Raw genomic sequence first — 21373 nt, 5'->3', positions numbered from 1 at the left:
GCGAGCAATCGAGGGTTCACGCACCTTGTTGCTACAAATTAGCCCTCCCACTCACCTTGTTAAGTGTGTATTTTTTGAGAAAATACAAGGGAAAAAAAGAACACTGTCCGCCTTGTTAAGTCTGAGCACATCACCCATGAGGCAGCGGTGGGCAGCTTCTGCGAGTAGCATCCTTCAGCGTGTGTGTTTGTGATTCTGAAACTGAGCGCGCTTGATGCGGCAGGAGGGGAAATGCAGGTGCTTGTGTTTACTTCCCTCCGGACCTCCCTCATCCTTGTCTCCCTGCTTCCTCCCTCCCCCAGCACAGAGGAATGCAGATAAATATTGATCTAGAAAGCTTTAGGAAAAAACAATTTATGGCAACGGGAGGAAATTAAATAGTGTCAAAGCGGAAAAAATGTACTGAGGAAGGGCAGAGTAATCCTTTAATTTAATTAGGTAAATTGCAACAAAAAAATCCTTTCTAAGTCTGGTTTTTCTTTCTTTCTTCTGCCTGCTCTCTCCCTCTTTGCTCTCCCTCACTCCCGCTGGAAGGCTTTCCTGCGGTTGCTAAGCAACAGGGAAACAGTTTTTCTTTGGTTTTGCCAGCGGGTCCCGGAGGCTGGCAGGGAGAAAGGGGCACAGTAGAAGCACTGTGGAGTCTGCCAGCAGCCGAGTGCATGCCTACAGCTGGGTCGGGTGGCGGAGCAGCCTCCCCCGTCCCCAGTCACAGCGCCCCTGGCAGGCACCTGGGGGTTATGGCGGAGTTAGTGATAGCAAGGCAAGCTCGTGAGGCACCCTGGCCCCCCCAGCAGTAAACACGAGGTTACGGCAGGGTCAAAGTGATGATACGGCACAACTCCCAACCACGAGGGCTGTGTCAACAAGCCCCCTGGAGAATAAAGCTTGTTCTGTGCACTTTGTTTTCAGAGTCACAAGTTGCATCCAGTTGCACGGAGTTGCATAGAGTTGCACAACTTGCAAACTCTCATTCAAAATACAAAAAAAAACATATTTGACAGAAAATAATTTCACTAAGGGGTTTTTGACAGGCAGTGGAGTACCTCACAATAGAAATCCTTTTTGCAATAAGTATGCTAATCAAAGCCTCTGCTGAAATGGATTCCACTGCTCTTTTATTATGTTGTTCTTTCACTCTTCAGGTGATTGACACATTGTAATCTTGCTAATAAGCACCTCCACTGTCTGTTTCCTTCCTATTGTGTTAGTGTTACAATAAGCCAACTTGGCAGGTGCGCGTGTTTGCCGAGCGCTCAATATAGAAGCGGATCTCGGTTACCTGCTATTATCCTGAAATGCAGGCACTCCACACGCTGTGTCCTAACTGTCAGTCTCCACTAGCGTCCCCCAGGGGTCAGCAGCCAATCAAACCTCGCATTACTCATCTCCACCCTCCCTTCTAACCAATCATCTTGCCCGTCTCTGGTCATTAGGATGTCTCAGGAGCTGCCATTGCTTCAGAACCCTTTCCCTTGTTGCTGGACATTAAAATGCGCTTAAATTAGAGGTTTTAATTTAATGTGTTCAATGAGAGTATGAAAGCATGAGCAGCAGCGTTATTGTGGGAAGCCAGTGAGGGATCATACTGTATGCTTGTTGCTGCACTAGTGACCCCTACAGGTTGGTTTTAGCACCTCTACAGCAGAAGCTGGGAGCTTTGGAAGTGATTATATGAATCTCTGCATGTTTTTACACCATTTATGTGATGCCTCTGGCCTCCATGTGACAGCAAGCGAATGTTGACACTGAGTCTACCACCAAAACTAAAAGAAGAGAGAAAACGAATCCCAAAAGAGAAAGAAAAAGCCACAGGGGAGAAAAAAAAATCTGTGTCTGCTAACTGCTGCAAACGAAGCCTCCGTTCTACAAGCCAGTGTTGAACCATGTAAGCCGATCTGTTTCCCTACTTTTTTTTTCTCCCCCCACTTTTAAATGTAGATTTCTAATTATGCTTGTCAGTGGTGGTCGGTAAAATGTGTTAGTGTGGCATTTAACAGCTGTTGTATGTGTGTTCCTGAGTTTTTGTGTGTGTATAAGTAAGCTCTGGCTGCTGTTTGAGTGACTCAGATGAATATTGTACGGCCACATAGATAGAGATGGAGTTGTAGCAACAAGGGAATAAGTAGGGTTTTCGAAGAAATGCACGTATTATAGATGCTGCCAATGATGCTGTATGTGAAGATCATGCTGCCAAATTGAGTGATAGGGCTGCCAGTTAAAAGGAGTTCTTCCTCAGCTTTCTTCCGTAGGGCTGTTATCTAGGGTTGCAAGAATATACTGATACACTTGAGTATTGCAGTAATGTTTTGGTATGCTGCATCAAATTCTCAAAAACAAGATGGCAGTGGTTCATTTTGTGTTGTGTTAAAATCCCTGACCACTAGATAGCAGTGTTGTAATTTATTTTCAGCCATTTGCCTCTTACACTCCAACGTAGCAGCATACTGCTAGTAGAGCTAACGGTGAACCACCAAGAATATTTTTGACTGCTTAAGCACGTTGACCTATATTTTGCTACACTTCAGTTTACTGCACTGTGCACCACCCAGGTCTGATTCGATCTAGCTAGCAACGCTGCTCATTTGGCGATTACAGCCAGTATTGCCGTCCTGACCCAACAGCATTACTGTGCAAACTAGTGATGGGCAAAGCAGTTCTTAAGATGTAACTGAATCACTAGAATTAGTTCATTAAAAAGATTCGTCCAACTCAGTCTGTCTCCGTTGCTGCTGCTGCTGCGTCTGCCCTGCATTGGTGAGTCTCATTACTGGCCAACCTAACATTTTAAGTTTGTTTATCTGGAAGCTAAGTCTGTTAAAACAATGGGGAGGTGTGTGATTGTGTTGATGCGGTTTGACTCCTGGCTACATTAGCCGTTAACTTGGAGAAAACGGTCTCTATGAAAGTGTATCACTGGGAAGAAATGATTTGAATCACTCAGGGATCGCGGTTACGTTGTTCAGCGAGTTATTCATTCACCAAGTGATTCGTCACGCGGTAGGCAGTCACTCCCTGCACCCTGGCTGCCTTGTGACTCGCAAGTGATTCATCGTTCACAGAGACCAAATTGGCAATTCCACTCCCAGCCTACACGCTCGCTGCTGAGCTCAACTGAGCTAAGAAATGAACAAATCAATTCTGGAAGTAATTCAGTTCAGTACGTTCACTAAACAGATTTGTTCTATTGAACGATTTGTTCATGAACGACACACTCCTGCAAACATGTTTGCCACCCTTCTGGTCTACCCCCAAGTTGCCCTGAGGAGTAAGCGGCTCAATTCTGAGCCGCCCCTTAGCATTGTTTACTATGTTATCACTGTTAAGTTGTGTTTATATAGAACTTGCATTTGTGTGCAAAATTTCCATTTACAAGGTCATGAATACCTAAACAGAACACGATAAACATGACCCCATATAAACTGAGCATTATCTCTGCTTGCACTGTTAACAGTGTCAGCCCGGCTAGTGGTGCTAACATAGTTACCAATGCTAAAGCATTTTGCGGTTCAAAATGAAGCCGCTTAGTCACCAGGGCTACCTCGCCACCGTTCTAAGTAGTGAATGGTGGGTGGGTAGTGGGCACTATGTTAGCAAAGCCAACAGAAAATAAAATGAAAGTAAGGACATGTACATCACAAAACATTAAAATTTCAGTGCTAAACCTCACTGAGTCAATGGAGTGTTAGAAGAGGAAAGGCCTCATGCATTTCACGTCATTAGATTTTTTTTTTCTTAAAACTTTACCAGTTAATTAATGGTAATGGGTGTCAGACTATTGAAAACACAACTAACTAAAACTGACATCCCTAATTGCTAGCATAAACACAAAGAACACAGGCCTATGAAGAGAGGAAAGTCATTAAGGGTTGCATCGCTAGCATTTATAGTTTTCTAAAATTAGCAAAATTTCACCTTGCTTACGGTGTCATCAAATATTGCAATATATTGCATTGTAACCATAGACTGTGAAAATAATGGACGCAGCTAACATGATGTCACCCACTGATTTGCGGAATCCAGTTTTGAGGTCTCGACTTGGGCATTTTGGCCGTCATGATCTTGTTTTTTGGACCCAGCGTGACCATATTTGGGCAAGGGGTGGCGAGGGGTGGATCTGACTGACAAGCGAAGAACACTATCTGGTGACAGCCTCTCTCTCAAAGTAGCCTGCCCTTAATTATGTGTAGCTTTAAGCCTTTATGAAATGTAAATAGGTGAGTTATATGAAAACTCAGCCTCAAGTGGCCATTTGAGGAACTGCAGTGTTTGGCCTTATCGTTTGGCTTCATTTTCCAGCTGCTTGCTGATTGTGAGACTTGTACCATGAAATGTCTAGCCACATTCATGCCAAATCACAGCCCTAATATTATCTGTTTATGTGATAACACAGAGCTGTGTATCGTTGACCTTTAACTCTCAAGTTTTTTCTGAAGTTCTTTAGAGATGACCCCAAGATGAGGACATACACTATTCTAGAGATTTCAAATAAAAATATTGAAAAATTCAAAGTACTTGCCTTGGCCCCATCCGTCAGCCTGACTTTACTGTTGAATTAATTTGCCTCATCAAGAGCATAACAGAGAGGTAATCAGCCTGTTTTTTAGTGACTTTTGAGAAGGTCAATTGATGCATGATGAGGCAGATAGTTGAGGTCTGCCATGTTCTTCAGCAGGGCACTCAGCACACTGGAGCTCTCTATTTCCGCATATTATGTGTGTCTGAGTAAGGCACTCAGCCAAGGCCTATCAGCTTGAACCACCGCCAAGTTCTTTTTTTCTTCTTTTAGTTTTAGGTCTCCGAGGAATCCAATCATACCTGACGGAGTTTCCATATGAAGTCATTAACTTACAGGATATAAAATCAAACACAGTTACAAATATACGTCATTTGGTTTTGAAAATAATGTTCTTAAAGGTATGATTGGCTCTACAAATGTCATGTTTGCCAGTATCATAGCCTCTCAAGACTTTTAAGAAAAAGCTGAGACTGTAATCAGAGGAGAAGTGTAATCAGTCTGTAATTGAGCTGACATTTTAATCACTTTGGACTGTATGTCCAAATCTTTCATTAGCTTGACATTTCAAAATGCAAATAACATACCCCGTGCACAGAAAATGAAAGGAATGCATTACCGCCTTAAAGGAGTACCTCTCCCCCCCAAATGACCATTTGTAAATGGCCAGTAGACATGATTTCCATTGTAACTGTTAATCGGTTAATTACTGAGAATATTTTCGACTGCTTATGCATGTTGGTGTATATCTTAATATTGCTTCTCTTCAGTTTAGCTTTAGTACTAGCACATTAAGAGCAAAGCTAATAAGGTATTCATGCTACCTACAGTGGGTGGCTTGCCTTAGTTGCTCGATCACTACACACCACCCAAGTTCAGGTGAGAATTTGCTAGCAACGCCACTCATTCGGCAATTACAGCTGGTAACGCCGTCCTGACCCATGGTGGCAGGAAGGTATTGCTCTGGATACTGTGCCCACCTTTTTGGTATCGCCAGCTTAATTTAGGCTACAAAACCTCTTTAGCTTACTACCATTAGCATCGTTAGCAGTGATTGTACAAACAAATTTGTGACACAGCTAGTGATGATTAGGTGATCATGCTGCACCATTAGGTTGGCTATGTCTGAATATGTTTGTTGATCTTGAAGAAGGCTCAAAGGCCAAGTGTGCGACACTTGTTTTCTATAATCAAGTCATTACCAATGATTAGGACCTCATTATAATTCTTGGTGTACGTTACTTTTACATTTTAAGCATCGTTAGCAGTGTCAGCACAGATTACGGTGCTAACATACAATGCTAAAGGGGTGTGGTGTCTCAAATTAAGCTGTTAACACAACAGGGCTACCTGGGACCGGAGGCCATGTTTCAGCAGCAACCAGTGGTGTAGTGGAGGGTACAGTATTCGCAGGTATACAGGGTATACCCACCTGGTTTTTGGGGCGTACCCACCTATCAGCCAAAAGGCTATTGGAATATATAGGAGAGTATACCCTTCCACTCCTCAGTAACCTACCCATCTTCCTAGTAGTACATTTACCTCACTGAATACCACTACTTCACCGGCAACAGCGTCGCTCCACCACCATCTGTCAAGATTACATTGCCAACATTAATCAAATAAGTGTAGCCGCTAGCTAGCTCCCACCAAATGCAGGTGGTGCAATGTGCAGAGCAGCCAAAGCTAGCTAACAGTGGAGATTTGAGATTTGCCTCAAGCTAAAGCTCATTAAGGCAATGGAGCACTGAATTACAGGGAAGCTACAGGGAAAGCCCTTCTTGTATTTTTACGTCAATTTGTGTTTTATCTTAAAAAGTAATTGGGTGTCAGGCTTTCGAAAGCAAAATTAACTTAAACTGCCATTCCTAGTTGGGAGACAGTGTGATCATATAATTTGTCTTGCATGTTATATCCTGAGAAAAACTGAATCTGGGTCTCACACTGCATATTAAATATACTCCTGTTTTTTATTTTCTCCATACAGTCAATCAGAGAGGTGACTGGCTACGTGTTGGTGGCTCTCAACCAGTTCGACCAACTGCCGCTGGAGAACCTGCGGATCATCCGAGGCACCAAACTGTACGAGGGTCGCTACTCTCTGGCCATCTTTCTCAACTACAGGCGGGACGGGTACTACGGCCTGAGGCAGCTGGGCCTGCGGAACCTCACAGGTTAGAGAGATTGCATGAGCACTGGCATATTTAATGACATGCTGCATAATCAGTGTAAAGCTTGCACTTTGTCCCTTTCACTGCCTCTCAGCAGGTAGATTAAGCAAATAAATCAGAATGAAAGACTTTTTTGATGCATCAGAACTCCCTTACTAGATGATTTATAGCATCTTTTGGTGTATTGGAAATCCATTTGCAGCACCCTGCAAAGTACGTTGCTATTTCCTGCACAAAAATGCTTGTGTTTGACTTGGTTTTACACCCACATATACAGCTTTAATAGGGTCTTTTTAATTAAGTCGCAAAATTGGAACTCAACTTTTGAAGCAACGTATCTGCTACCCCAGCAGATTAATCTTCTGTGTTGCTATATAGAGGGATCAAATGTCTGTGAAAAGTCCTGTTTTCCCATTAATTACATTTTTGTTTACACACTGAAAAAGAGGCTTCTTTCACAGAGTAAGTTTTTGGAAGTGGTTGGGTTATGTCTTATGTAACAGCTTAAGCTATAAGTGGATTACATTTGCAAAAGGTAGCTTTTGTCTGCATTAACGCTATCTTGGTATCAGACCTTTGAGTCATGACCTCAGCATCAGTCAATCTTTGCCATTTTGGCATTACTCAGTGGTGAGGTGACCCCCCAGCTTGAGTCAGAATAATAGCAGCAAACACTATTTTCTGTTACAGGCTTTAAAATCATCTTTTAAAGTACCAGCCTCACTGCCTTCCTGCTGAATCATACCTCCTCTCACTGCTACCTCCAAACAGCCAATTTCCTCATTAGCTGTATAAATCATACATGTAATTCTCACAGATTGAGCCGCTTAAAGGTTTGCTGCTTTTTCAGGAGTCAGGTGTTGCCTTTTTGTCCCCGTCTTGGCAGCAGCATTACCATCGCTCCGGGAAAGAAACACAAGCCGTCGTAGGAGAAGCTCTGGCTGAGGGACAACTGTCACATACAATCTGAGGAAAAGCACTGAAGCTCAGTTGGGGTCACTCCTTTTTTTTTTCTTTTTTTTTCTTTTACAGCATTTTCTTGCTCTATTTGAGGCCGTACTGTCTGGAGTGACAGGGAAGACGGTAAACAGAGAGAAGCTGTGATATGGGATGGAGGTCAGGAAAGCGTTCCAAGAAAAGATGGCGATATGAGACGGTGTCAGCACTTGAGGGGATGTGAATGTGAAAGAACAAAAGTATTGCAGGAAAAGAAATGTCATCTCTATCTTTTGTCATATCCCTCCTTTTTTTTGTCCTTTGGAAACTTACCATAAAAAACATGTTTGCTAACTACTTGTAGACAAGACCAAGATGGACAGAGTGGAACGCCTTTTCAAGTCTCTGCATGGCATTTTGTTCTGTCATCTTGTCAGATTTTTGTGGAAATTTGTTGGATTTATTTATGGCAGGAAAAACAGGAAAAGAGTGCCGTTCTTCCAGCACAAATGGAGCTAAATCTCTTAGAGCATCTTACAATGGCCAATGGAAAAAATCATGTCCAACACGTACAGTATGTCCTCTAAAGTACAGCCAAAGAACAAATGCACGATAAGCTGCCAGTCCTCCAGACAGTTTGTTCATACCGAGATGTCAGAAGTAATTTGTTAGCCTTCGATTATCTAAAAATGTAAAAACAACTACATGTAGCCCCTTTATGATTAGTCTAGCAGAGAGTGCCAGAGCATGAGACGAGGAAAGGGCAACAAACTGGGCCCAGGTCCACCGTGGACTGACCACGTGGTATGTGCCCTAAACTGCCAAGCCACCGGGACGCCTCTGCTGTATCCCCCCCTTTGTTGTATTTTGCCCGAGGCTTCTTCTCTGGCATCGATCTGCCTGCTTTACACTGCTCTCCTGTGGGCATTGCGGTTTATCCTACATCCATCCTGCGTTCCTCCTGCAGGCAATTCTGTCTCAAATGTTTCACAGAGGAACCAAATTAATTTCAGTGTAAAACAGAAGTCATGTGTCTTGCAGTCCTTGACCACCTTTTGTAACTTTTTAGGGACTAAAATCGAGCACAATAAAATCTCAAGCGTCCATACACTGAGTTAAAACCATCAGTGTTTTTGAGAAAGTTGGACAGCAGAGATTCATCCCGGGCTCTTACGCCATTGACTTTGGCATAGTGTTTTTGTGATTGATGGTGGGGGATCAAACTGTGATCCATATTAAAGCACATGACAGATTTAGTGTAATAAGCAGCGTTTTATGGAGTCTGAACACGGTGATAAAGGACTCCTGAGAGTTTTAAGGGCATGCTGACACCCTAAGCTGGTAAAGCAGGAGGGTGCCTTCCATTCTGACCACCCTTACAAAGAAAGAGAGGCCTAAGGAGACCTTTATCCCTGTCTGACTCATGATAGATGCCTCATGGTGTTCTTGTCTGTTTTTCTTTTTTCCCTTCGAGATGTCTCATGACTGTCTCTGTCATCCCTCAAACTGCACTAATGAATGTTTTTTCTTTCTTTCTGCAAACTAAAGACTGATGGTAGAGTACAAATAACTTGGACTGAAAGGATCATAAACAAAGTATGCACAGGCCCTTTTGACTTGTTTGTGTCTTGTTTTAGTTTTACTATAATTTATTTCATGAAAGAGCTTTCTTCTGGGAGAAAATGATGCATGGTCAGTGTTGTTCAGAAGCTCCCAGCAATGAGGCAATGATGCAGTTAGTAGACAAATGTTTCTGTACTCTTTTCTGCATTTGATATGGAATCAGCAACCAGCTGAAGTCCGGCCAACATTCACTTATTTTTGTGAGATGACGACGATGTTTTTATGACTGGACGCCAGGGACAGCCTTTGCTGGAGGCATTATGTTGCCCATGCCATTCTCATGTGATATCTCAATAATGCTCAGAGGGAATTTGCTCAAATTAAGCACAAACATCCACTTGTACACAGTGATAAACTGATTAGATCTGGTGATCAGAGGTCAAGGTCATTGTGGCCCTGTGTCTATCTCATTCTTGTGAATGTGATATCTCAGGGCCACTCTAGGGAATCTCTTCAAATTTGGCACAAACCTCCACTTGGACTCAACAATAAACTGATTAGATCTGGTGATCAAAGGTCAAGGTTACTGCGGCCTTATATCGTTCTCATTCTTGTGAATGCAATATCTTAGATATGCCTCAAGGGAATCTCTTCAAATTTGGCACAAACGTCCTCTTGAACTCAACGATAGACCAATTTGGTCTGGTGATTAAAAGGTTAAGGTCACTGTGGCTTTGTGTCCTTTTCATTCTCGTGAATGCAATATCTCAGGTATGCCTAGAAGGAACCTCTTCACGTATGGCACAAATGTCCACTTGGACCCAAGGATGAACTGATTAGATTTTGTTGGTTTGGTTCCTATGACCTCAAGTCCACCTTATTCTTGTGAATGCAATATCTCAGGTATGCCGCGAGGAAATCTCTTCAAATTTGGCACAAATGTCCACCTGGACCCAAGGATGAACTGATTAGATCTGGTGATCAAAGGTCAAGATCATTGTGGCCCTGTGTCCTTCTCATTCTTGTGAATATGATATCTCAGAACTACTTAATGGAATCTCTTCAAATTTGGCACAAACGCCAACTTGAACCCACAGATGAACTGATTAGATTTTGGTGGTTAAGGTCCCTATGACCTGAAGCCCACATCATCTACGTGAATGCAGTATCTTAGGAACACTTTGAGAGAATGTTGTTACACCTCACAAAACGTGTTTTTGGTCATACCTAAAGAATTTATTTGCGAATTATGACAAAATATCACACAAATGTCTAACAGGATAAAATGATGACGTGATGAGAGTTTATTTCCAAAAGGTCAAACTTAACTTAACGTTAATGTGACAGCATAATGGACAGAAGGGGGTACAAACTGTGCTGATTGTATAGATCTTCTGTGCTGCCTGGTTGAAGATGTGTGTGGAGCATCGACATTTTAGAATTTGTAGCTTCTTTGTCTCAACATCCATATTTGAAGAATTGTCTACTGTCATATATAAGTCTGGACGGACATGGATGTAAACTGTGACTTGACTGGTTAGCGGAGGTATACAACTGTGAGGCGTTAATTCAAGTCTTCCTTAGATAAAGAATAACCAACTGGCTGCCAACATTCACTAAATTTTGTGAAGAGATGCAGATGTTTTTTATATGTAACTGGAAAGGCACAGTGCAGAATATAAGTGAGGTATCTTCAAAATATCCTTTCTGGGTGCAGAAAGGTAGTCCTTGCATTATTTATGTCCACAATGCATAATCTACATCCACATCTCAGAATTTGTTATTTTCCTGAAACTTTTGCAGACTGTGTTGATCCTCAGAGGTTGAATTTACCTCTGTGTCTCTGCTGCAACTCTCCACTGGCCCCCTTGTCTGTCTGGCCACACATCTCATGTTTCGGCACATCCTCAGGATGGGCCTTCGCCCATATCATCTGAACCCAGTGCACCCCGACGCTGCAATTAAGCCAAATCCAACCATGCATATGGATCAGTGCTGTTCCTCTGGATTCCCTCCACTCCTCTGCCCGGTCGTGAATTCTCTCTTTTAAATAAGCTCAAAATTAGCCCTGCAGATTATTCTCCCTGCCCAACAATGATAAGGAAGCTACCGTGCACATTTGCTTAGATTCATTGTGTGATGAAAAGTACTTATTTGTAATTAATTTTGCAGCCTACCACCATATCTGGAGGGGATGTACGTGCCCGAGTGAGAACATATTCAGCATTCCTCGCTGCACACAATACATTAAACAACAGCTTCACTGCTGCTTTATCCCTCAGTGGATTCACCACACAGTGGGAGTTCACAAAAAGCACAGAATTCAATTTGGCTTGGGAGTCAGTATGCATACAGCTGTGCAGGCTGGTATAGTAGCAAGGATATATAGTAATCTGTGTTAAAGAAACTCCCCTGATATCGACTTGTTCGGCCTCGCCCCCTATGAAGCACCTGCAGCTTCTTGTAAGCCTTAATAACCTATACACAACACATGAACTGTGTGCATACATATAGCATGGCTCGCTAGACACTGCAGTGCTAATTACCCGTACTGCGCAGCAGTGGTGATAATATCCACCATAAGACTCTCAGAGCTGATGAGGTCCATGTATGAAATGGTTTTCCCCTTTTTTCTTTGCTTAACTTTTGCTTTGTTTGTGAGCTTTTTTTTGTTAATTTTTTTCCTACCCTGTGAAATTGCCCATTTGGATGAGGGCCAAATGGCTCAGTGTGCCCCAAAGAGAGCTCTGACTCCAACTTCCCATCTGGCAGCAATGCTCCCCCACGCTCGTGTGCAGAAAGCAAAGCACCGGTTCTGCCATCCCCCTTTTTTTCCCCCTATAACCTCTCTGCCTCTCTCACCTGTTTTGCTTTCCTTAATGCTCACTGGGACTGTAGCGACACTGCCGCGGTTTCACAACCTGGCAGCGACCCAAACATCCCCTAATTTAAAGCTAATAATTTACCGCTGCTGTCTCGCTAATTGCAGCATTTTCTGTGAGTATTTTGAATGCATTTAGGCCAAATTACCAACAGCAGTTGCTGCTGAGATGAATTGATTAATAGACTTCATTATAATTAACCCCATGCGCATCTTCATTTTAGAGCATGACTATTGATTTAGCGGCTCACAAGCATTCTGAGCAGCTTCTCATTTTCACAGACACCGTGCTCAGCAAAATCAGCAAAACAAATGGAGATTTTTCTTCATGTCAAGGCATGTAGGTATTTAGACAGACAATTCAATACAGTTTTATTTTGCTGCACCAACTGTCTCAAGTAAATTTTATGGGAATCAGAAATGTGAAAAAAGTTTGATGTTCCTCAGCTACTTTTTTTTCTAAAGTGTTAGTTTCAGAAGTGTCATAAAGGCTGTATTTGATCTGTACAGTAAATCCCCTCAGTGGAGAGTATAAAGATCCAGCACATCAAAGATATTATACCCTCTGCTTATTTGAAAAAAAAAAGGGCACACACCTAAAAGGAGAATCCTACAGCACTGCAGCTCACATGAAGACAGCTGACTGATGTTGCCTTTTTATGCATCCATGCTCGCCTCCATTTTCAACTTTTTTCCACCTCACATTCAACTCAAATCGGCACTTAAGAGGGATCTGGCCATATTTATATATATTTCACTGTCAGGGTCTGAGAAAAAACTCACTGTACAAAAGATACAGAGGGAATAAGGAACCATGATAATTGTGTGTGGAATTTGAATGAAAAAAAACCCTACTTCCAAAGCCTCTTTATTTAACATAAAGCTTGTGGTGTGATCTCCAAAAAGTGGTGTAATTACAGAAAGATCAAATAGAGCCAAAGCGGCTAATGCTAATACCCACTCTCGCTCCGGACTGTTATGAGGAAGAAGGAGAGTAGAGGGATGGGGCCCATTAATAATGAATTCAGTGTCATCATTAAGGCGCCAAATGATTAAAACATATCTCCCAGCTTCAAACGCTGCTTTTCTACCCCAGAAAATGCTGCAGTCGTGGATGTGCGGAGCGAGCGAGCCCTTCAGTCTGCTTGTGAAATAAAGTTTTGCTTTTTTTCTTTCATCTTTACCCCCCTTTTTTGGGGGGGAGTGTTGAAACACCAAAGCACCAGCATCCCCTTTTGAAAACAAAAAAACACTCCAGTGTTATGTAATGTAATGCAACCCATAGATCTCCACAGACATTTTTTAGATATGAACTTTGATGCTAAGCCAGGTTGGAAATCATCTTTGTTGCACATTTCTCAGTACTCCCAGTTGTGTGCCCAGCCAACAGAACCACAATAACCTGTCGCCTGTTGTTGCTCTTCTGAAGAAAAGACAAGACAACACAGCGAGACACGTCTCGTTAAAAAAAGGTGACATTCATTGACATGCAGACGCACGATGGGATGCCTTGTCTGACTCCATGGTTTATTTTCTCATCTCTTTATTTCCAATTTCTCATGTTTTTTTTTACACACTCGTGCACCCAGAAGTCATTGTAATGCTGTGCCCATGCTCAGTTACATCAGTGTTGTGCTGTCAGCACTGTGCTGCCATCGGTGGTTTTTGTTTAAATCATTTGACGAGAAAACCCAGGGGGCATCGGGTTTGTCTCCATTAGTGGCTGTGGCATGTCTGGAAGGAGGGCAAAATGATCTCTAATGGAATGGTAATAGTCCCCCAGGGCAGTGTGTCTGCTGCCCTGTGCACCGTTCTTTGATGCTAGGGTTCACTTCCACTGGCTGACACAAGCTGACCCTGGTTAACTGAGCTACCTACACACCTGACATACCCCGCAGTGCACAATAATGGCCCTGACTCCATAATACTGTGTAACATAGCAAATGAAAAACCTCCTCCTGACCGTCCTCTCTTGTCCACCTTCCTAATTCTGTGTTAAATGTCCCATAATGTCTTTAGGGAGTTATCATGGGGTAGCTGGGAAGCTGAGGGTGACATGGGAGTGGATTTTCACTCCTGTCCCATGCCGCTCCCACAAAACAACTCCTGTGCCATGCCAATCCCATGACCTGCCTTGCCCCAGTCATGGAAGAATGACTAGTGTCTATTCATAGTAGAACTGCATATTTATACATAAAAAACTAAGCATAACTATAAAGCATAATATCCAAAGTAACTCCCAACATAACAGCTGAAACATCTATATAGTACATATTTGATATGTTGTGTTTTTATTTCTCCTTCCTGGCGTTTTGTATTTAAGTTGTCCATCCATCCATATGTGTACGTACGTACGTCCCATTTCATTAGTGCAATATCTTAAGGACGCCTTGAGGGAGTTTCTTCAAATTTGGCACAAACATCCCCTTGGACTCAACGATAAACTGATTAGATTTTAGTGGTGAAACGTCAGAGTTCAAGATCAATGTGACTGCACTATCTCACAAATACCCTGAGGAATTTTTTTTCAAGTGTGGCACAAACATTTAGACTCAACAATGAACTGATTAGATTTTGATGGTCAACGGTAAGGTCACTGTGACCTTGTATCCATCTTTGTTTGGCACAAAAAAAAACACTTTTCTGGCCTTTACTCAACATCGTATCTCAGGAACAGAAGAGGAAACCTTTGATCAGATACTGAATAGGTGACAGTAATCTTGGGTATCCATCTTGAAAGTGTGCTGATTGTATCAATCCTCTCTGCTGCCGGGGACAAGATGTGTGTAAAGCATCCACGTCTTCACAGACATGGTGTGAACTGTAACTGGCAGTAGTTCTAGTTTATAGTATATTTTTTCATATTTTTGTTGTAATTTTTTTTTTTTTTTTTTTTTGAAAACCTACTTGGTAGTAAAACTTATCCTGATTCTAGCGCTTAGTCTGTTAGCTGGATGCTAACACATAATGGGAATTACCATTAACTCACTAAGTGAAATTAGCATAGCAATCACAATAATATTGTCTTAACAGATAATCAGTTTTAATTCACATGCTTAATATAAATCAACCTGCGTGCTCATGCTGCAGGCATATATTTCCAATGCCCTATATACATGAACTAATAGTTGTTTTTTCCTGTCTTATCCCAGATATGTGATGAGTAGTGAAATTTACTCCCATCCCACAGGAATCCCACGAGAATCCCATGATCCACAAAAAGAAGTTTACCAGTAATGTCTTAAGTAATTGTGAGGCATAGTTCAGCAGTTCTAACAATGTCAACAACTTAAGTTGATTTCCCAAGATAAGTTCAGTCAGGCAGCACAAAGTGAGTCATCACTCCCAACAAGCGTATACCAAACTCAGCAGAGATTGGAGAATGATGATGATAAAGAACTACCCATGCTGGATGGATAGCAGGGATAGAGAGTGGGGCAGCACTCAGACTGTCTCCCTGGAATAGCTCAAAGCCTATGATTTCATCTTAATATACTCCAAACCACATCCTATAAGGTTTACGGGTGAGGGCCAGGAGGTCAGGATATGGAAGCAAAAGGAATTGGCAGGGGGAGCAAAAGTTGTGCAAACTAATTTCAGGACAAGGAGTCTCAGCCTAGGTAGCATCAAGTGGCCAAATGAAGCATCTAACTGCAGTGTTTTGAAACATTTGCGCTCAAATATTTGGTAAATAAATTCATGAATATGTCCTTTAAGTACAAAAGTGAAACAAAAGCCAAAAAGCCAAAAAGTTAAAGTCAATAAAAACATATAAAATATAGGCAGTCACTGACTGAATGTAATAATTTCACTGTGAAAAGTTGCCATTGTCTTGTGCAGCCTCCTGCCTAATCCACTTCAAACTCCCCGATTTTGTTTCGAGTGAAAGTGGTGGGTGGTAAAGCTGAATGAGTCAGCATATCCACTTAACAGTCCTTGGAAATCCCACCTAATCAAACCAAATAGCCGTGACTTCATCAAACTTGCTCATTAGAGCTGAATTCATTTTTCGGGAATATTACTTGTGACTGGAGTCTGGTGTTCCCACTTTTTAAATGTTCTGCACCACAAGCTTTAAGCACCTAGAGACAGCAAAAACTAAACTTGTGTAATTGAGGACAAAACCCAACCAGCCTCTGATGTAGAGATGGGACCAAACATGGATACAGGGAATATATTGTATTTCTTCCTCTTGCCATATGTTATCAACCATTAACTGATATTTTAATTAAAACATGTTGGCACTCTTAACAGGTTCCCCTGCAAGTTTGACTCACCAGGGTTAAAGTGATGACTCCTCATGGTGGCGCTTATCATATAAATGAGGGTAGAGTCAACAGAAGTTAAGTAACTCCTAGTGAAGAAGAAACTCCCAGAAGGAACTGACGGACAGTGTGACAGCATTAGGTATAGTTGTGGCTGGAGCTGCTTATGGGATCCACCCACCAGCTGCATGACTCGCCAAAAATACCTGGAAGTGGAGGAAAGAAAGTTAAGAGTTCGTGTTTAGCATCTAAGAAGTGTTAGGTTAAAAGATAGGCCGTTAGGAAAAGGCTCATCTCGTTACTTAGATTAATCTAATCTTCATGTGTAAGAACTATAATAACTGTTGCATTGGGGGGTTCGTGTCTAGTGGTGGTAGCCTTGGTTTCAACAAATCAGAGAGGCACTGTCATCTTTAAAAATCTAAACTCTATGCCAGCTTCAGCTTTTACAACACAGATTGAACACACAAAATTGTTAAAAGCTATGCAATATGCAAGAACTGTGTCATGAAAGTAAATTGCAAGGCAACACAACAAATATGCATAGTCACCTTATCTGCCATGACCCTGATCTTGTTGTGGAGAAAACTACCAAGGCTACTACACCTGTAAGTTCACTATAATGAATATGCATTACATTACTGTTAGAAATCCAACGGGCCCGTTTGCGGGCCCTCCTAAGTTGATTTTTGATGATTATGATAAGTGGTTTACTCATACGACTCCTTGCGCAGCTATTAATGCTGACCATTTTAAGATGCAACCACCACAGCAGGCTCAATAAATGCTTCTTTCAAACAAAAAACAAACAGATAAACAGTTAAAACTTACCTATGAAGCCTTATCTTAATCCACAGATCCATATTATCCAGAACTATATTATCCAGACCGAAGTCCAACAAAAATATTTTAGTCCAAACACATTATTACATTCAGATATCCACAAACTGCTGTTGCTTTGTTTCAACATTCAGATTTCTCTCTATAATGTCACTACATTGTTATGCCCTCTTTTTTGAAATGTACCTGAACAAAACCTTAGAAAAACATGTCTGTGAAATTGCTATATACTTTAAATTTGGTCTATGTGAGGCTTCATGCTATGGTCCCATTGTGTTTCCCAGCTAATACCTCCCAGTTCTAGTCATCTTCTACATCTTGTATAACTCGATGACACATATTACAAATGATTGTGTTGCCATTAATCAAATATCGCAGAATCGCTGTATCGTGATGCCATTGTTATCGAGGGCAACATATCTTGATAGTATCATACTCTGTGATTCCCACCCTACTCTGGTGAGTGACAGGACATCACTGGACATCACTTTCCTCTTGATTGAAATTCCTTGACAGATTGGAAGAATTGGATGACCACAGGGGGTTGTGAAACCTCCCTTAAAACCAATTTTGAAACTCCCAAACTGCACTGTCATCAAGCTAAAAACAAGGCTGTTTTTGGTTGATATTCTGATGATGGCAGGTTTTCCTTTGACAGTAATTACATTCAAAGCGCCTGCTTGTTTGTCTCGCCACGAGGCACATGCTACCCTCCTGACATTGCAACATATTTGTATGCTTTGGGCTCTCTGGAGAAATGAATAGTGTATGCTTAGTGTGTGTGCAATTTTTGCCTGCATTCTCTCCCAGGCGTCTGCAAGCTGCTTGACTTTGGCGAGTTGTTGTGTTAATGACATTTTTGGGGTCCTTTTTTTTTTCTTTTTTTTTTAAGTGCCCCGCCTCGGTCCAAGCCCCTCTTGAGATCTGTTGCATAACTTCCACTCCAAACTGCAAATCCATTAGAGTGTCGAGCACAGTCAATCATTATCACTGATACACATGTCTGTCCACTGCAGCCGTAGAAGTCAGAGGCTGAGGTGGAGTTGAGAGAAGGGAGGAGTGGAGCTGGACTAGCTCACAAAACCTCACACTAAATATACTGTAGAAGCAGATGGAGGCAATTTACTGGTCATAGTTGATTTGCTGGTGTGTGTGTGCGTGTGTCCGTGTCGGTGTGTCCCAAATTACCCAAGTGGAGGGATGAGTGCTGCAGCTCTGTGCCAGAAAATGACAAATTGCCCATTTAGCCCATTGTAGGTGTCAATTTTAATGTAGAGGGTTAGCTCTGGTTCCGACACTTCTTAAGCATTTTGCTCCGTGAAAATATGCAATGAGTCCGATTCGGATTACAAAGTGCATGTCAGACGAGCAGTGTTTGTGTGTGTATATGCGTTTGCACTGCAGGTGTTCATTCACACACACATTAATGCTCTAAAGGAACCAGGTTTTTTTTTTTTGGGTTCCTGACTCAAGAGTGGACATTTAATAATAGCCCACAATTCAAGTTATGTGCTCAGCTTCTCAGCAGTTTTACTGTCTTGATGGCTCCCCTATGATCCATTCATAGTGCCCTCTAAATTTTAGTTTGATGTTCTTAGCTCGGGCAATTGTACCAAAACACTATTTCCAGCACAATAACAGAGCAGACTGTCAGAGTAACTCCACTGTAAAACAACCTATCACTGCTGTTGTAGAAAAACAACATGGGACAGCAATTCTGGAGTTGTTTGTTCTTTGAGACTGTACCTGGCAATTTATTTGATGAGTGAGTTGCTTGACCTGTGGGTCACTGAGACCTATTAAAAGCTTGGTATGAAACTTCAAAAATACATGACTGGTAAAAGTACTTTTTTGCAGATTTGTGGCTTTTTGGAGATCAAGGGAATACTTCACCCCCCAAATGATCATTTGTATATTAGTGACTCACACTGTGTTATGTTGAATTCATGCAGAAAGCCTTGTTTTTCTCAGATGTCTCTAGTGAACAAAGAATCCAAAGGCAAAATATTTTGTGATGAATTTCAGTCAAAGGGGTCTGAACTATATCAAAACATCCATTTACAAACTCTCACATAACTCGTGCAGTATAATCCAAGTCTCATTTATCCAGTTGTAAGCTCAGTACTTCACAAACAAACAACCCTTCCCAGTTTACCACGCTAAACAACCCGGTCTCACTCTGAAGTTGTTGAAAGCTTGACTTGAGCAGTGACTTGCAGCGTAAGATACCGACGAACAAAGCTGCCCTTGCATGTCAGCATGATACGCATCCGGTTGTCATTATAGTTTAACAGGGCGGGACAAGAACGAAAGTTAAGGCGATGAAAGTCCAAGTGGGGAGGGCAGGAGGGGTGGTGGATGTGTCCAACAAACACAAACCTTCACATGAGAGAGCGCTGCTTGCGTCCTGTAGGACTATAAAGCCAACCCCTGTTCTTTTGTCCCAACCACACATTTTTGTTGCCTAAACCCAACCATGTGCATAAGGAAAACAAAAGTCCATGACCAGAGTGTCTTGCACTTAACACAGGAGCTCCTGAGGCCTGAACTACGAAGCAGGATTTGGAGTTAGCGAGGTAACTTCTGGGTTATTTTTGGATTTTGGTACTACAAAGCTGGTTCTCTTTTTACTGGGATAATTCATCTTGGTTACCCATGCTGAGCAGCTAACCAGCTCCGGAGTATCGGATCACAATCTGTCAACACCTTGACTTTTGACTAAAAGGAAGTGCCCTGACATGGACAAAAGTCCAAAGTTACAGGTAAAAAAAGAGCAAGCCTATATATTGTTGTATCTCGCAAAGTAGCCTATGTGATTCATGGTTCTGATGATGTCGCTCATAATTAACACCCTTTCACATGAACATATCCAGACAGTCAATGTGAAGAGTTAGTCAAACCAGAAAACAAAAAGATATCCAGGGTAAATTGAACTGGCTTCGTAGAACAGGCCTTTGGTCTACCGGTTTGTTTTCTTCTTACTGTGTGACTTTGGTGTTTTAAAGGTCTAGCGTGTAGGAATTACTGGCATCAAGGAGTGTGGTTGCAGATTACAACTGACTGCAACTTCTCATGTGTGCTAAGCATGTAGGACTATGGTGGATGACATGAAAACAAAATGGCCCTAATACAGAGCCAGTTTTTGGTTTGTTAGTTCTGGGCTACTAAAGACACAACATGGCACACTCTGTGGAGGACGCCCTGCTCCGTCATTGTAATGTAACAAAAACACAATGATTCTTAGTTTCAGGTGATTATACATTAATGAAAACTCTAGGGTTCATTTGGATTCAGCAAAGTCACACAATAACACAAGCTAACCACCGATTGAGGCAGAGGTAGACCAGCAGCTCTCGTGTTCAGTGAGGTAAAATTACTGTTTTTGTCAATGGAGTCTGCCTTTGAAGAGAGCATAGATGTGTCACTTGGTCCCCCATAAGAAAGGGCTGTCTGTTTGGGAAGTACTGAACATACAACATGATAAATGACACTTGGATTATACTGCACAAGTTGTGTGAGAGTTTTTAAACAATATTAGGTTCGGTACAGACCAAAGATTCGCAGTGGTGTGAACTGGCCATCTGAGCTCGACTCACCTGTGACTTAGCTGGTCAAACTGCCAGCAGCTGGTTTTAGAACGTAAAGCATGTCAAGTGTTTCTACAGCCAGTTGGCTTGTAGTGCAGTCCGCTGGTCAAAATGACCACAGGCGGCGTCTTCGCTTGCTGCAGCAGGTGCTCTGTCCCCCGAAGCCCTCTGTTTCTGTCCTCAGGTGTGCAGGCGTCGAACTGTGGGTCACTGCTGCTGCTCGTTGTATGCGCTTATCCCCCTACACACACATTCTTATGGACTAATTACAATATATGGTGCTGATTTTTTATACTTTTGTGGCGTATTTTGTATGTTTTTCACCGTTCCATCCAGTGTCGCACTATCACTATCCTCATTCATATTTTAAGAAGCTACAAATTATATTCAGCCACAAAATAAGTCTAGAAAGCTGCAAATCAGAACAGAAGTACAGAGAGTTGTTGCATAGTGATGATATACCATCTCATTTAGTTGCATTGGTATGAACCAGCAGGTTTTTAGAACGTTGCAGAACGGTGCATTGCAAGTCGTTGCATGTTTCAACTTGTCTGGTCGTGACTCTTTGTTCTGAACTTGGCATAAGTTGACAGTGGAGGCATATGAGAAACACAAAG

The 21373-nt window shown here is 42.1% G+C and overlaps 1 protein-coding gene across 3 annotated transcripts in view; it reads left to right on the top strand.

Annotated features, from left to right (window-relative positions):
• LOC125884958 (receptor tyrosine-protein kinase erbB-4-like) overlaps nucleotides 1–21373 on the top strand; it is a 396776-nt gene that overhangs the window by 240928 nt on the left and 134475 nt on the right. For all 3 annotated transcript variants that reach the window (XM_049570285.1, XM_049570286.1, XM_049570284.1), the window contains exon 3: nucleotides 6501–6687. In XM_049570285.1, coding sequence (XP_049426242.1) covers nucleotides 6501–6687 — 187 coding nt within the window. The remainder of the gene's footprint in view (nucleotides 1–6500; nucleotides 6688–21373) is intronic.

This window comes from Epinephelus fuscoguttatus, linkage group LG24 (assembly GCF_011397635.1).
Source record: "Epinephelus fuscoguttatus linkage group LG24, E.fuscoguttatus.final_Chr_v1".
NCBI lineage: Eukaryota > Metazoa > Chordata > Actinopteri > Perciformes > Serranidae > Epinephelus > Epinephelus fuscoguttatus.
The sequence above is the reverse complement of the archived record's forward strand: the minus strand, read 5'-3'. Positions and strand labels throughout refer to the sequence as shown.